The following is a 16,691-nucleotide window of genomic DNA, read 5'->3' as shown; positions in this document are numbered from 1 at the left end:
GCCTTCCATGCTAGATTGACTTGGATTACTACTCAGGCAGAGGATGTTCGTATAGGAGGAAGCGATTCATGCTGATGTAATCAAAGCATCCAAGTCATCTAAAAGCTCAGAGTAAATCTCTTCAAAAAGCTGTGACAAATGCTCAGTGGTGTGTCACAGATGAAACCCAGTGTACTCTTCACCATTTGATTTGAGTATAAAATCATATAAATTGTAATTCCAGCTGGGGGGACCCACTCAGGCTGAGAAAATCACAGTCTGTCTCATTTTCCTCTGTCTCCACTGCAAAAACACAAAATCTAACCAGGTATTTTTTGGTCCAGTTTCTAAAGCAAGTATTTTAAATAAGACAAAACTTTTCAGCAAGATATAGGAACTTGTCTTAAGTTAATAATTCCATAATACTAATTAAAAAGTTCTTGTTCTACTGGAAGATTATTTCACTTGTAACAAGACATTTTTCCTATTGTAAGTGAACTAGTATTATTTGTGTGTGTGTTTTTGTGGTGTTCTCCTTTGATAGGCAGGTGTTGATAAGTTTCTCAAAGACATGCCTCTTTTTCTTTAGATCCATCTGACCTGCCTTGACCAGTACTCTTCCTTTCTCTTTACCTGCATAGGAACACCCCTACTGGGTCCATTTTATGCCACGGTTTTGTCAAAGTATCATTCAATGAGTTGGTAACACCTGTCCTATAAAATGCGTCCTGTTAGTTCCCTTCTGCTCCCCTTCGTGGCCTGCTTACAGTGGCACAGCTGGCCCGCTCCTCTGAGAGTCACCCAAACTGGCATCGTACATGTCCATGTGGGGATTTCTCACACCAGCTGTCTGGCCTTTGAAGGTAGCTCTGTATGTCTGGAATGACTGCCACTCAAAGCATGTGGCTCCACAACGGCAGGAATTTTTTGCCACGCCCAACATGTTGACAAGAGATTACAATAAGAACAGTAGGGCCGTAGAGATCATTTTCCAGATAATCATGAAACATTTTCACACCTCTAGCAACTGGGCAGAGGGATTGCAATGCTTCACTTTAGTTTTTTACTTTGTTTTGCCAAAAATCAAATAAACAAACAAAGACAACCTCTTTAATTCAAACCTCTCTGTCTATCTATTCTCTCACTGCTGGGATTGTTGATTGAATTGTGTTGCCCCCTGCTGGCTGCTCATGTTAAGGATCACCAGCAGGCCTGGAGGTTCTCATGTCTAATGGGCATCGATCTTACCGCTACATGCAAGTCATTAGATCCAATCTACACCATTTAGTGAGCTAATGTTGTAATCGGTGCTTTTAATTGCTACTCAGTCCGCTCGCCTGTTTACTTCACAGATAATTTAAAGTCATAAATAATCTTTTGCTTTTAGACAAAATGAACTATGACTATGTGGACAGATTTTTTTTTGTTGGTCTTAAGGAGGAATCCTCTGGCTGTTTACTCTCTCATCCAATGAATCAGCTGCATTATGTAATATGTAGAATTGTTGAGGTTCCTTAAGAAGACAGTTTAAAGGTTTATTTTATTTTTCTCTCCTGTCAAAGGTGTGAGAAAGCGAGAAAAAACCCCAAAAACCTTTGTGACAAAGTCTAGACACCACTGTAGGTGTATAAAGTACCCAAAAATTGTACTCAAAAAAGGGTAGAAATACTTAAACATTTTTTTAATATGTAGCCATCCAAGAAATTACTCCAGTAATAGTAAAAAGTATTTTGTAAAAAGTCTATTCAGGTACTTATTTAATATTTAAAAGTTGCCTCATCAGATGGACCAAAACATAATGTTATGTGTAAATGTTGAAATTTTAAAGAGTCAAAATAAAAACAATATATATAAATGACATAATTACAAATGAACGAATTCAGGCAAAGTAAGCATTTTTCCATCAAAACTTACTCAAGTAAATCTGTATAACTAGTTACTACCAAACTCTGGACACCACTGCTTAAACAAACCTCTGAAGGCTGAGCAGAATAGGATAGTAAAGAAGGGAGGACCCAGAATGATCCAGGGAATGTGCCGATAAATGGTCCAGCCACTGTACTGCTTAAAAGACACCGAAATTCATGAACCTGAACAGCAAAACCATCTAAGTGCCTCATTCCTTAGTGTGTTCTGATCTCTCGTCACAGCGGCCTGTCTCTTTTTATTCCAACCTATCTGTTCGCACCCTGCTGCCCAGGCAGTCGTCCCCAGTACCTTCCTTCATTAGTCCATGCATGTAGTCTGAGTGAAGCTTCTCCCAACTCTACCAGGAGACGCACCTCCGGCTTTTCTGTGGGTTTCCTTAGGGTTATCACCTTTTTAACAACCTTTTTATTCTGCTACTGTGGAGGGCTTTTCATCTTCCATTGTGTGTGTTACTTTTCCCTCAAAGTCTCACCGTTCTGCTTGACCTCCCAACAGAACAACGACAACGAGACGCCGCTGCACTGTGCCGCTCAGTACGGCCACACCCAGGTGGTGCACCTGCTGCTAGACGAACTGACGGACCCCACCATGAGGAACTACAAGTTCGAGACCCCATTGGATCTGGCCGCGCTGTACGGTCGTCTGGAGGTGGTCAAGCTGCTGCTCAGCGCCCACCCCAACTTGCTCAGCTGCAACACAAAGAAACACACACCTCTGCACCTGGCCTCTCGGAACGGACACCTGTCTGTGGTGGAGGTGCTGCTGGATGCTGGCATGGACATCAACTATGAGGTGTGTTCTGCATTTTTCTTTTTTTACCACTACATGTGTGGCAGCTTCTCTTTTCAAATGTTTCTTAATAAATCAAATCATGTTGTGCAACTTCTCCCTCTAAAGCTCTTAGATTAAAAATAAAACTCCTGATCTCTCAGTTTGCATATGAACCATTATATGAATTCAGAGCCAGTCTTTCTGCTGGTGGTGGAGCCTCGGGCTGCGTCTCAGGATCACACTGTGACTCCCATCTGCCTGGATTGACTTCCCCCTCCTTTCCTTTTAAAGTCAAGGATTTTGGATCTGTTCAGAATCCTTCGGGCTCTAGCACCCTGCAGGTTTCAATTAGCAAAGCCCTGTGAGCTGGAAAATGATCCACTTTTACTTCTCAACCACATAATTGTCTTTAAACTTCAAACTGGTTGGTTGACAGTAAAATCTTGTTATTGCCAAACATGGTTTGTATTATTCAACTCTTGTTGCTGTAACGAGGCTGGTTGACTCAACTGGGGAATGAACAAACTCTTTATTTTTCATATTGCATTTGAATGTCAGCTTTGATGGTTGAATTTCGTCCTTTTTTTCTTCCTCTTATGAGCTTTTTTTCCCCACCATACAGACGGAGAAAGGCAGTGCCCTCCACGAAGCCGCCTTGTTTGGGAAGAGAGATGTGGTACAGAAACTACTCAGTGCAGGTTGGTGTTCATAATCAATACAGTTCATAAAAATGCATTATTACCCTAATTACCTTTTCATTTATTGTCTTGTTCTAACAAAATTCAGTTTATTTTATGTGAAACGACAATTCAAAGAAGTGGAAGGAAAATGGTGATAATTTTTCAGACCATTTACAAATAAAAAACTGAGCTTTGTTGTGCATTTGTATCCAGTACACGTCACTCAAAACAAATTAATTAGCAATAAAACAATAAAACAGTGTTCACATATGTTTTATTCAAGTTCAGTATAAAACCAGATGTTCTGTAAAGGACTGAAATGTTTTTTTAGAGAAGAGAGAAAATCCTCAAGGCCAAAGAACACAGCAGATGGATCAGTCATAAAGTTTTGAAGAGATGTAAAGCTGGGTTTAGTTATAAAACTGTATCCAAGCTTTAATCTAAACTTTAAAGTTTTTTTAAACCTTCAGAAAAATGTCCATCCACATAAACTGACAGACAAGTAGAGCATCAATCAAAGAAGCTAAAGGGCTTACAGTAACTCTAGTAGAAATATACAATCTCTGTGGAGGATTCTGTTGACAAACCAACTCTCATTTATTCATTTCACTAATCTTGCCTTTACTGAAGAGTAGCAAGAAGAAAGCCATTTGTAGAAGAAACTCTTGTCTTGCGGAAAACTCAAGCCATGCAGTTTTCCGCAAGGCATGTATGGGAAATACCAACGTTTGGAAGAATATTTGAATATTTGACTTGCTGACCTACATTCAAAACTAACAGTTCACATTACCCTGGTGGTGGCAGGACCATGCTGTGGGGATCCTGTCCTTTAGCATGGACAGAAAATCTGGTTGGAAGTGAAGAGAGGATGAATGGAACTAAACACAAGGCACTTCAGGAAGAAAACCAAAACCACAACCCTAAACAATCAGCTGATTGTTTCAGTCAAGATATAAATATGTCAAGTTAAAGTTCCAACCTAAAGTCCAATTAAAATCTAAAAATTGATTTCCACTTGCAATTATAGATTGCTTGGAGTTTCTCCGTCAAACAAAATCCAAACCACATGAAAGTTTGCAGCATACTAAGATAACAAAATGTGAACAAGCTAAAGGAGTGAATTTATTGTTTTTACAGGTATCGATGTACATATTTTTGACCAAAAGGGACTGACAGCGCTGGACACTGTCAAAGACATGCCATCCCAGAAAAGCAGAGAAATAGCTGCACTCATCCTGGGTAAAGTCCAAATGTGCAACAGAGAGATGCAGGGAAAGTACCGTTTGAGTTCTCTGTGATATAATCTTCTGTTTGCTACAGGGCACAAGACTGGAAAACCCCCGGACATTGAACTTCCTCCTCCGCCCATTCCTCCACCTCAGGAGAGCCCCAGCCCAAGGAAGAAAGGTGAGATTTTACCAAAATGTTCTCAGAAAACATGGTGCTTCTGTTTTAGCAGCATAGCAGTTTAAAATCATTCCAACCTGTTCTCCAGGTAACCTGGACAAAGTGACGGAGCTAATATCAGGGCTGGCCCTGGGGCCCGAGGAGGAGAGCCCCTATGAAGCTCTTTTTGAAGCCACATCATGCCACTCTTTAGACAGCCTCACTAGTGGCAAGTCCTCCGACAGGGACTCAGGACGGCCAGACAGTGAAGTTGGCAAGGTTGGCATTATTGCAGCTGATCCCACCGTCACACAAACACAAAATAAAACGGCACACACAAGTTTATAAATCCAAAACCTCCACCAGAGGGAGATGGTTCTTCACTTTGTGTCTAACTGAGCTTATAAAAATCCCGTCAATGGTCCTGTTAACATCACTATTTTAATTGTATACTCCTTAGCAATTATCTTGAATAAAAATGATAGCTTCCAAATATTACAAGACCATTTATTTTTTTACAGAAAGATCGTGTTGCCCACTCATCACATGTTGCCCCAGGTCATGAAGAAGAGATGAGCTCAGAGGTATGGTGAATTGTAGTTTAACACCTTAACTTTTTTATATGATCTATGTTTGCATATGTACATAATAATCATAAAAATATGTTTTAACAAGTTATAGTAAGCATAATCAGAATTAAAGACGATGATTAAGAGGAAATCTTTGATTCTTTTACATATTTGAAAGTGTTATCAAGTGTACATGTCTGAAATCCCACCTCCTAGCTATAGTCTTGTCTGCATAAAATGAATAAACATTTTCAACAAAAACCAGAGGCCGTCACAAATCCCTAAATCCTTCACTTCATGAGCATCATGTTTTTCTACCATAATTTAAACTTCCGCAATGCACTATTTTGAAAATAACATTTGGAGAAAATGTGAATTTTATTCTGGTTTTATTCTTTAGTGAAAACTGACATGCTTTTCCACATATTTGTGTCAGGCTTTCAGTTGAGTTTTTTTGTCTAATGAAACCCCAAAGGATTTGTTTTCAGCTGCTTTCTCAAAATTTATCCCATCTCTTCATAGCTGTTTTTGAATGTTTGTTTTTTGGTTTTATTTATTTCCAAATAATAATTTATTTTTGTTAAACCAGGTTTTCTGTTTTTTTTAGAATTAAGTAGCTAATTAATATTGTCCCTTAAGATAAATAATGCAGAACAAACCTTTATTCTGCATGCTGTTGAATAACTAATATACCACAGTATATGGTATATTAGTATATGTATATTATTGATACATAGTAAATATACTTGGATTGAATACTGACCTCTGGGTGACTCCAAGAACAATATGAAGAGAAATATATTAATATGTTTGGCAAATGGAATAAACTTCAGGACAATTTATTTTTCTGTTTGCTTCACAATCAGCTGGTAATTTTCCCCAATATCTGTGTCATTTAGATACAACACATCACACCTTCTCAAGAGTTCTGTTTTCTTTTTTCTGTAGGTTCTTTATTTAGGTAGCAGCACGGATCAGAGGAGAGAGCCGGCAGAGGTACAGGAGGATCACACGTACGAGTTGCTGCTGACTGCAGAAACCAAAGTCCCACCGCCCAATCTGGAGTCCCAGTCCAATAAAGGTAATTGTGAGCTTTTAGTCTAATCCAGAGGGAGGAAGATTGGAAGATTAAATGTACTTTCCCCATTAGTTTGTTGATGTTATAAGTGGCATGTTTGTGCTCAGTTTTTTGGGGGAACATTTCAGAAGTTTGTTTACTCTGTTTAATTCAAGATCTCTTGCAATTGTGTGAGCCAGGATGCATCTTTATTCAGATAAGCAGCCACAATATATGTAACCTTTTGAATCGGCGCAAAGTGTGAAACAGAATTAAATAAAGAGAGCCATGTGATCCTTAGCTGTTGATGTAAATGTTTTAAAACAGCTCCCTTGAGAACCTTCTGACTTAGCGGGCTTCACCTGCACCTAACTATTTGTACAATGTCCCTGATTTGAGTGGAATCGTGTTTCTGCTATAATGGTGTTTAATAAGAAAAGGAACACAATTTTTGAGCTGAACAGTTGAGTAAGTAGTTTTTCTATCTGCTTTAGAACCATTTCATCATCTATGCACGCTGCTCAGCTGGCAGGTCAATCAATGTAAACACAGACTGACATGCAGATAATGTCACTATGCATAACACATATTTCACTTCCATTATGCTCTGCATAAAGTTTCTGCTGACAGTCAGAACCAGTTACAGGTACTTTCTATTTTAGAATAAATCCTCCTTCCTTACTCTGTTTTCTGTCTTCTCAGATGAGAATGCCTCCACACAGTCTTCCAACAGTATCCTACCTCAGGTAATGATTTTGCCTACCATAATTTTTCCGTGTTTAATGTTTTCCCTCTGCATACAAAATGTGCTCAATTTTGCTTTAATGAAATGGGGCCTGTCTTACTTTATGTCATGTCTGGAAAAAGTCTTGAAAAACAAATATATTAAGACTTGGATATTAACAGCTTCTAGATTACAACTATATAGCAGCAGGCTGTACTGGAAAAATACAAAAGTTTCCTTGCTACAGCAGCTACACTGGTGCAATGTTTCCTAATTTGTTAGATAGGCATGGCAAATGATAAAATAAATGTTATTTTTCCAAGATTACACTCCTTTGGCAAATTATTTTCTTCTTGTAAAGGATGTATGACCACTTGGTTTTAGTATTTAAGGAACTTTACCGCCATACTGCTTTATCTTGTACAACTTTTGTGCTGCACAGAACAACTTTTTAAAAAATCTTATTATGGCACGAAAACCTGAATGCATTCTACTTACATAATTAGCTAAAGCTTATTGCAGTCCAACAATGATGCATTGTTTCAGTGAGCGTTAAAGCCATAAGAAGTTTTGAAAATATCTCTTGGTGCAAAAACATTATACCTTTTTGCCACTCTAAAACGTTACAGAACAGGAGTAAGCTTTAATCTGTCTTAAAATTAAAAATTAAACTTTTATCAGCAGAGCTGAGACCAGACCTTTTTCCACTAAAAGGGCCATACAATTTAAATGTAACATTTTTATGTCAAGATAATTGCTAACCTCTTGTTAAAAGACCAAGTCATGTCCTCAAATGGAGAAGAATTGAACTCAGTATGTGAGACCCCTTGATTTATTACATTGATAGTATTAATCCCAGTTTTAATCATTCAGGTAACATGTTCTGCTTGTTGTTGCCACCCAGCTACAACCCCACCTGCTCCTCATTATATAGATGTGTCTTCAGCTGTCTAGTGTCATCGGTTCTTAAATCGGTCCTGTAAGCTCATCATTATATTACGATGATGTATTTAATGTTAGGACAGGGCGAGGATTAGTCTGTTACAGCTTATATGATTGATTGCCCTCTGCACAGGAATTCTTTGAAAGTTAGCAGCCGTGACTAAACTTTGGATTGTATCTTCTTTTAGCGCAAATCCTCTGTGCCCCCCAATGACCTCAGACCCCCAACTAAGACGGCAGACAGCCTACACCCTCCTGCCCGGATCGCTCCACGAGCACCAGGAGGTGAGTCCTCTGATTGTAATTACCAAATAAGGCGCATCAGCCCTGGCTGTTTACTGCTGCAAGGGTAAGAAAAGATCCTCCAGACCCGCTGGACCCGAAAGCCACCAGCCAAGCACGTCGATGAAACCGGAGAGATGCATTTGAGTTTGATGCATCCGAGATGGGCTGGCTTGCATTAGGCTCACCGACGGAATGCACAATTGGCATTCTCGGGTAGCAGAGCGGATTTTCCCCATTGGGAGCGAGCTGACTGATATGCTCTGGCAAATGGGCAAGGGTCCTTTCACTGCCAATATGAAACTGAATTCTTGATCAGATCGTGGCATTCCGATCTTAGATCCACGTCTCGCCTTAAAACTGGATGTACCGCTTTATCTGGGCGAGTGTGGAGCAGGGATGAGGATGATGAATGTTGGATACATACGCAGCCTTGCAAAAATCTTCATATCCTTCAAACGTTTTGCTTTACTTTTTGACATATTACCTCATCAAACTTTAATGTATTCCTTTTGGATTTTATAGAAACACAAAGTAGCAGAGTGTAGGTTTTAGAAAGTATAATGGACACATGGTTTTCTCAGTTATTACAAGGTTAACATGGATTTAGTGTTGAAAGAATGAAAGAATGTATAATAGAAATAATATTTGGAAATGTAAAGTTGATGATTGAATTCTTGGTTTTTATGAACATTAGATTTTTCTGAAATTGAATGTAGATGGTGTTTATCAGTTAGTAAAAGAAGTTAATTCTTCCATAATTTCCCAGATTAATTATCCAGATTGGCAGCTGGCGTCATTATTTTCATCTTTAAATAGTTTTTGTGCTTCAGACTCATCATTGAATGTTCGTTCTACATTTAGACCTAACCATTTAAAATTCAAAGTAATTTGTGGGGGATACATTTGTTAATTTAATCTTCTACATTATTGCTTTCAGTTAAAACACATTTGCAAACACTCCTAACTTCCCAGATGTCTTATCATGTTCTGTTAGAATTCTTGAACCTTTTTTTTATACTAGAAGAGGAAGCAAAGGGAATCCAGGTTATAACGAGGTATAGATGTATCTTTCTTCCTTCTGTTTCTGGTATTAAAGCCACAAAAAACACAAATTAACTCACTATTACAACGGTCCTGTATGTGATTTTTCTTCCTTTGTTGCCTTTTATGCAAGTGTTTGCTTCTTTTTTTATATATTTTATAAGATGAGCCTTAGTTCCTCTTCTCACCTGGATGTGTAGCTGCTGGTAAGGTTCATCTGTATGACTTCAGGGAACAAATCTCAGCTCTTGGTGTGGCAGGTACAGACATTTGCAGGGTCAGCAATGTGACCAAGTTTATCTTCTGTCAAAAGTAGATTGCTGTTCTCAGCAGGAATGTTGTGGTTCTGAATAGATTTCCAGTGATACACGTTTTGTTTTTGGTGCTCCCAGAGGATGTGCTGCACAGATAGTGATTCATTAACCTGGACTTGTACTGTACTGTTGTACACAGAAACAAACAGTTTGGTCTATATGGATTTTTTTTGTTCATTTGCAGCTTTTGGTCACTTGTTGCCATATCACTCCAACCTACAGTTCCTGGTAGAAGTATTTATACCAGTTGGACATTTTTTACAGCTTGTCACCGTGAGATTTTACGTGATAGAACAACACAAAAAATAAAATCAGTCATGTTTTTTTTTGAGGGGGGGGGTGTTTACATATAAAAAAGAAACACAAGTGTGGTTATTTGTGCCAAACAGCCTAAGATCTGTCACATTTGATGGAGAGGTGCTGAGAACATGATTTTTAAAATCTTAAATGGATTTAGACCTGTACTTTGACTGGGCCATTCTAACACATTTTCCTAAGATGTTAACTGTGCTTTTACAGCTCTAGTTGCATGTTTAGGGTTTTTCTGTAAGTGGAAGGCGAATCTTTTCCCCAGTCATAAGTTCAGGATTGGTCTGGGTTTAACACCACCAGATTTAACTGCAGGATAAAAGGCACTCTTTGAAGAAATAAGTCTTATTTCATTAAACTTTAAGGAAAAGGCTAATTGTTGTTTTTATTTCTTGCAGGAATTATGAATAGAAGTCTTTAGTAGCTTTAATAATGTCCACATGTCTGAAGTGTCACAGTGACTAACTCAAATGAATGAATGTCTTTGAATTTAAACTAAAAACAGAGCACGTTTTTCCACTTTGGAACGATACAGACGGAGGAATGACGGTCAGCGCTGCCTCCAAACATGACATCATTAGTCAGATATTAGCGGGGTCAACGTTGCCAAGTAAAACACACGTCCCACCTCTGCGGTGACCTCACCCCTGTGCTAAACACTGCTTTATCATCTGATTGTGTGTGTGTGTTTAACTCCCTGCCAGGGCTAACACCACGTGGGCCCGCTGGGTTCACACTGATGTGCTCATTGGGCGTTCGCACTCCTCCAGCTGCCAAGGAGAGCGTGGGTGTTTGGTTGTGATCTCGACATGTGTACGGAACACTCGCTCACCCCTTACAACGGGCACACGCAAAAACTCCCCCACACACTCTTTTTCTGTGTGTCAGGGCGTTATTTAGTTCCCTCCCTCACTGCAAATAGTCTCTGAAACCGTACAGATGAACATTGGTGAGCTCAGTTGGATTCTGTTTAGTTTTATTGAGCTTGCAAGTTTTGTGTTGGTCCGAAGCACGCCGACTGTACTGGGTTGTTTCTTTCCTGCGGTTCTGCTGCCCCAGATTCGCTGTCACCAAACACCCCAACCCTGTCACCCCAGCAGAGCCCACACACACACACACACCCACGCACATACGCACTCCCACAGCATGTGTCACAGCACTAATTATCAGGAGTCTGGCTGCTAGAGGATAGGGTGATTCAAATTTCCATTCCTGAGCCACCCTGAGGGTTTCGAATTAGAAGCCAGAAGACGCAGAGGACGGCCGGTGAAGGCAGCAGACGGCGGCACTCATCGCTACGTTAGAGAAGAGGACGACTGTAGAACCAGGTCCAGAACAGTGGGATTTGTCCTCTTGGGGTTTGTTTGTTTCTCAAGAAGGCACAGTTGAGTTGTGGTAGATTTGATTGTGGGAAAAGAAGCTTAGGAAGCAGTAATTCCTTCAGGAGAGGGAGGGGGGAAAATCTTATTGTCTTCGCTTTCAATCTCTTTGAGAGTTTGTTTTTCTGCTAAGGACTGCCACTGTAAGTTTTTCTCTTCATTTGATTGCGGCATTAAATGTGTGTAGGTTTGCACAAGGAGATGATTTAGTGGCTTGGAGGGATTCCTAGCAGAGGAAACTGACCTAACATCCTGGTTGACTTGAAGCAGCTCACTGTGATGACTTGCTTCAACTCTCTGTTACAAAACGCAGGCAGCCTGTGATTGCCGTCAGACGGCTGCAAGCTGGCTCTGGAATTCACTCGTTTCTCCTGCCAACAAACGCCCTTTCCTTGCTCCGTCTCTTCTCTCTCCCTCTTCTTCCCTCCGTCACTTGTGGTAGGAAACAATTGCAGATCTGTTTCAGGGTTTGTGTGGGTGGTTTCTTATTAGCCTTCCTCTCTGGATCTGTTCTTCAGAGTGAAGTCCACTTTCTAGGTCTCTCAAGCTGCCTTTCTTCCTTTTTTTTTCTCCCCTCTGTGTTCAGATAACTCCCAGCCAAGCCAGGATCAGGCAGCAGGTGTCCCAGAGCAGTTCACTGGCCTCTTGCACGGATCCTCTCCCGTCGTCGACAGCCGTGAGGACGCCTTCAGTCTTCCAGGTGTTCTGCCGCCCAACCAAGGCCAGTCGGAAACGAGGAAACCTGCCAAAGGTAAAGAGGAGCCACCGGCTGCTTCGCGTTCCCCTTGCCGACCCAGCATGGCCGCCATCCTGACGGACTGCGATCCGAAAGCAATTTATGCCACTGTGAACAAGGAGCCCAGGGACGCCATGGCGGGAGCAGGATCTGGCGTCAGGATGCGCCCTCCGGGCGACCTGAAGCTGGCCCGCAGCCTCTCCAAATCCGACTCTGACTTGCTCTTGTCGCCTCCCGGTGAGGAGGAAGGGGGGCTGGGATACCGGAGCGAGTCTGTTTCTAACTGTAGCACCGGCAAAAAGAGGCTGGAGAAGTCTCCCTCCTTCACCTCAGAATGGGACGAGGTAAGCATCTGCTCTCAGGAAAGACTTTTTGATGTATATTATGGCTACGCGTTGTTTGTTGACATGAAGAATCTTCTTAATTTGGAACTTGATTTAAATGAATAATTATTCTACTTGTGTCTGTATTTCCTTGTCTGTCTCTGCTTTGTAAAGTTATACAGAGTTTAGCTTTTTTTATTCTGCTTTACAGATGTATTTTAACAGCAGCTTGATTAGCCACCTGTCATGCTGCGAGGGGAGCTCAAACATCTTGAGCTCAAACCTTCTGCAAACACAGCAGCTAGTGCAAAATCTGTTTGCTCATGTAAATGATAAAACATTTAATATTTTCCAAGTTCTGAAGCGAAACATTTTCTCGAGCTACAATTTGATTGTACTTTCTCAGTCCTGACTTGTGTGGATTTTCCTAACTAAATATACCCCCCCTTCTATCCATTCTGCACTTTAATGCCTTTTGTCTGGATGTGGTTAAAGAGCTAAAGAGAGCTTCTGTGAAAGAAGATTAGAGAAGGCAAGGCAAGAAGATGGGGATGAAATGAACAAGAAGCTGAAAGGCAAAGACATAAGACAGAGATTTGGAACATGAGACTAAGAATATCAAAGACTCACATCAGCGCTTCAGTTCTTTCCGTGTAAAGAAAAAAGAGTCTAGTCCTTGTAGAGACATGGAAACCGTAAAGTAGAAAGTTCACAAGAAAAACATTAACCATACAAACTAAACTTTCTTTGAGGAAAGATTTTTCGTCAAGAGTTTTATTTATGGTTTATCAAAGATTTAGAGTTAATAGCTATGCTATTACAGATGGTTAAGCAATAAATTGGGATTTAAAAATGTCAAGTTTCTGGGCGCTAATGCACGGTCGTTATCTTGAGATTTGACCATTTTTCTCTTTGGCTTCTTTTAGTTATTGTGCTAGAACAATTTCACATAATCTGCATAATCTGCGAGTTGTTTCCCAGTAGTCACTCCTGAATTCTCTACATGGCCAGGCTTTGGAGAACATGACTAGTAGAAATAGTCATGCATCTTGACCTAATATACTGTATGTTTTGTCACATTCCAGTGGTGATTTATGTGACTTCTTAACAAGTCTTTTCTACAGGATTGCCCTATATTTACTCACCTCCATTTTCCTATCACATTTCTAAGTATAAACAGATTGTGACGTTTTACTATGTTTGCAAATAAGCCATGTTCTTCATTTTTGGGAGATTGTGGAATAGTTTTGTGAGATTTTCAAAATTTGGGATGATATTTTGTAACCTAACTGTGTTAAACATTATCCCTGGCTTGTGTTTCCTGGTCTTTGCGATGCTGTTTGTTCAGAGATTATCTAACAAGCATCTGTGGCAAAGCTGCATAGTGTATCAAATCACAATAGTCATTAGTAACACCAATGTGCACAGTATCACACACAAAAAGGGCTGTTTGCATGTAACGTTTGGTTACCTTTAATTGTTTTGGAGCAATTCTTTTTTTAAACTATTTTACATAATCAGTTACGTCATGTCAACAATAAAATAGCAATGTTTTCTAAATAAGTGACTTCTGATGCCATTTGGTTTTAAGGATTTTGCATAGCTGCGTTGTTTTTTTACTAAAAAAAAAAGTTCATTGTGTACGTGGAGCTAGATCAGGAACAGTAACACACACACTCATACACACAGCTGAAAAAATACTTTATGTTGCAATGTTTTTGCTGCTGCGGACAAGTTTGTATCCAGGTTGCTGGACTACAGTGCAAACTGTAATCACCAATAGAGCTTTCTAATGATGGTATGTTGAGACAGTCCAGCTGTTGGAGTCACTGTTGCTGCAGCATCATTTTTGTTTGCACTGACATAAATTGTTAATGTCCCCCACTTTAGACATTACATATAAATATCTTATTTACTTCTCACTTGGATGTGAGTGTGAGTTTATTATTTGTCAGTGATAGATTTCCAGAAGCTACCTTACTGTAGCTGCAGTTCCCTGCGGGCTGAGGGATTTCAGAGCTGCACGTCAGCCGCAGTGCAGCAGGCTGTCGCTGAAGAGGAGAAGGTGGTCTTTGAGGGGCATTTATGCACGACAGCAATTCGACCCTGTGTTTGCGCTGTCTGGAAATACTCATGTCAACACTTCCAACTTTAGTTACTCTGGGATGAACTCTGGCCAGTAGAAGGCTTTTTACAGGAGACACTTCAATGTTCTGGAGGTGAATTGTAAAATCTTGGCAGGGTGGCTCATTCCGACTTGTTGCACTGTCAAGGTAACCTTGTGCATTGCATTTTATATTGGTATGTATTTCAAAGGACATTTTCTCTTGATCTGAGTACTGGCTATGTTAAAGATTTAAAATAGAAAAGTGACTTTTGTTATTTTATTCTTGTGTGACAGGCCTCTGTGGAATCATAAAACACAGCTGTGTCTCTGGTCAACTCACAAGCTTTTCTGTTTAAATATATTTCAGTATATTTAGTTCTTAGCTGGAAATTTTGTAAAATAACTTATAAAATTGACACTTTTTCAAAAATATAGCTAATTATTGCCTTTCAGGTGAGTAACAAACTCAAGATTTTGGGCTTTTCGGCATCATTTTTTTGTATTATTATTTCATCCACCTTTTATGGCTTGCTTTCTGATAGTTCACTGTAAAGCACAACTATATAGTTTCACAAACACTTCTCCTATTGCCAGAGGGGATGTACTCTTTCGGAGAGCGTGACATAATTAAGGCATCTGTGTCATTACTCGGTTATTGGATGCCGCTGCTCCTCCCAGATATCCTCTGCAGCTAATAACATTCCTGAAGCCATCTTGTTGCTTTTATAGTGATGGTTGTGCAAACATGAAGCCAGCCCACCAAGCACAGGAACTAGTGGACTTGTAAAAGTTGCATAGAACAGAAGTCTTTGAACATTTCTGCCCTAATTATTTATTCATCCCACATGAGAGTGTTTTTTGTACTCCAAGAAATTGGCAGCACAACTGAATTGTTTTACCATTATAGTAACAGTGAAGTAGAATGTAAACGTAAAATGTTAGTTTGTTCCTGTAGGGGGAAAAAAAATGCCCCCATTGATGTCATGCATGTCAAGGCTCCTTGCTACGCTTCTCTGTTGCAACCTACAGATTGTGTTTGCGTGAAACAGCCTGTCAGCCATGCCAACAGCTTTACAACTGCACGCATATGGCAGCAAGAGTGACTTTGAAATGTACAAGCTCTAAGCTGCAACGTACAAAATTTAAGCCTGCTGCCTGTGAAAGGAGGCTTTGAAGAAGCAAGCCACAGCGTTCAACTCTGTCTTTTCTGCTGGAAAAAGATACCATGATGTTTTTCTCTCTCTCACTCTCTGTTTTTAATACAATTTTAAATGAGATGAGTGAATTATGGATTGGGTACGACTTTGGTAAGAAGAAAGTTTCTTCTCACATGAACATTGATTCAGGTGCATTTGAGGTCTGTGCTCAAAATCCTCTAACGTTTTCTGTTTTTTTCTTTTTAAATCAAAGAGCAAAAGCCCTCATGTGCTCAAGATGGAATCCTTTTAATATTTATATTTAGTGCTGAGGAATTTGTGAGGGAAGTTGTAAAAGTTTGATTGTATATAGCCGTGCCTGCACTCTCTTTAATGATGCTGGCCAAGTCGTCGAAAAGTTGAGAAGTCCCTTCTCTATTTGCTCTGTTTGCCTTCTCTTCAGCCCTTATCACCACATCTACCAGCGAGCGCTCGAGCTGCTGTGACAGCCGTCTCTGGTCACGACTGGCTGCTCCCCAACTCTCTTTAGAGCTATTTGGCAGCTTTAGGTCTGGGGGTCTCACAGGACGCTGCCAAACCCACCCCCTGGTGCATTTACATAGCCCTTTATAAAACATCTTTCTCTCCTTTTAATCTGCTTTGCTAAATATTCCAGCTCTTTTCTTTTCTGTATCTGTCCACCTCCCTCTTTTCCTTTTTTTTATGTCACACACACACACACACACACACACACACACACACACACACACCCTTCCCGCACACACACACATCTGTGGATGCTCTGCCTCTGGTTTCAAGACAAGGAGATTAGACTTGCATGAGGTCCTGGCCTATGCATTTCTCCATTTAAGAAGCTCAGAGTGTGACTGTGCCGTGTGTGTTTTGCACGGTGGGTGCGTAAAGCGCATGCTAATGCAGGTTGGAGTGATGACAATCCAAAGGGGGCACATTGTGTGGGCCGGCGCTTAGAGAAAAGAAGACGTAGCACTGCAGACAGAGACGG

The 16,691-nt window shown here is 40.3% G+C and overlaps 1 protein-coding gene across 6 annotated transcripts in view; it reads left to right on the top strand.

Moving 5' to 3' along the window:
* The window catches only part of anks1a (ankyrin repeat and sterile alpha motif domain containing 1A), a 67,199-nt gene that overhangs the window by 28,305 nt on the left and 22,203 nt on the right, over positions 1-16,691 (top strand). For all 6 annotated transcript variants that reach the window (XM_023350339.1, XM_023350268.1, XM_023350214.1 and 3 more), the window contains 10 exons: positions 2,404-2,700; positions 3,302-3,377; positions 4,497-4,598; positions 4,680-4,766; positions 4,855-5,024; positions 5,267-5,329; positions 6,263-6,395; positions 7,074-7,117; positions 8,226-8,322; positions 11,952-12,445. In XM_023350339.1, coding sequence (XP_023206107.1) covers positions 2,404-2,700; positions 3,302-3,377; positions 4,497-4,598; positions 4,680-4,766; positions 4,855-5,024; positions 5,267-5,329; positions 6,263-6,395; positions 7,074-7,117; positions 8,226-8,322; positions 11,952-12,445 — 1,563 coding nt within the window. The remainder of the gene's footprint in view (positions 1-2,403; positions 2,701-3,301; positions 3,378-4,496; positions 4,599-4,679; positions 4,767-4,854; positions 5,025-5,266; positions 5,330-6,262; positions 6,396-7,073; positions 7,118-8,225; positions 8,323-11,951; positions 12,446-16,691) is intronic.

This window comes from Xiphophorus maculatus, chromosome 1 (genome assembly GCF_002775205.1).
Source record: "Xiphophorus maculatus strain JP 163 A chromosome 1, X_maculatus-5.0-male, whole genome shotgun sequence".
NCBI lineage: Eukaryota > Metazoa > Chordata > Actinopteri > Cyprinodontiformes > Poeciliidae > Xiphophorus > Xiphophorus maculatus.
Note: the sequence above shows the minus strand (reverse complement) of the source record. Positions and strands in the feature narration are given on the sequence as shown.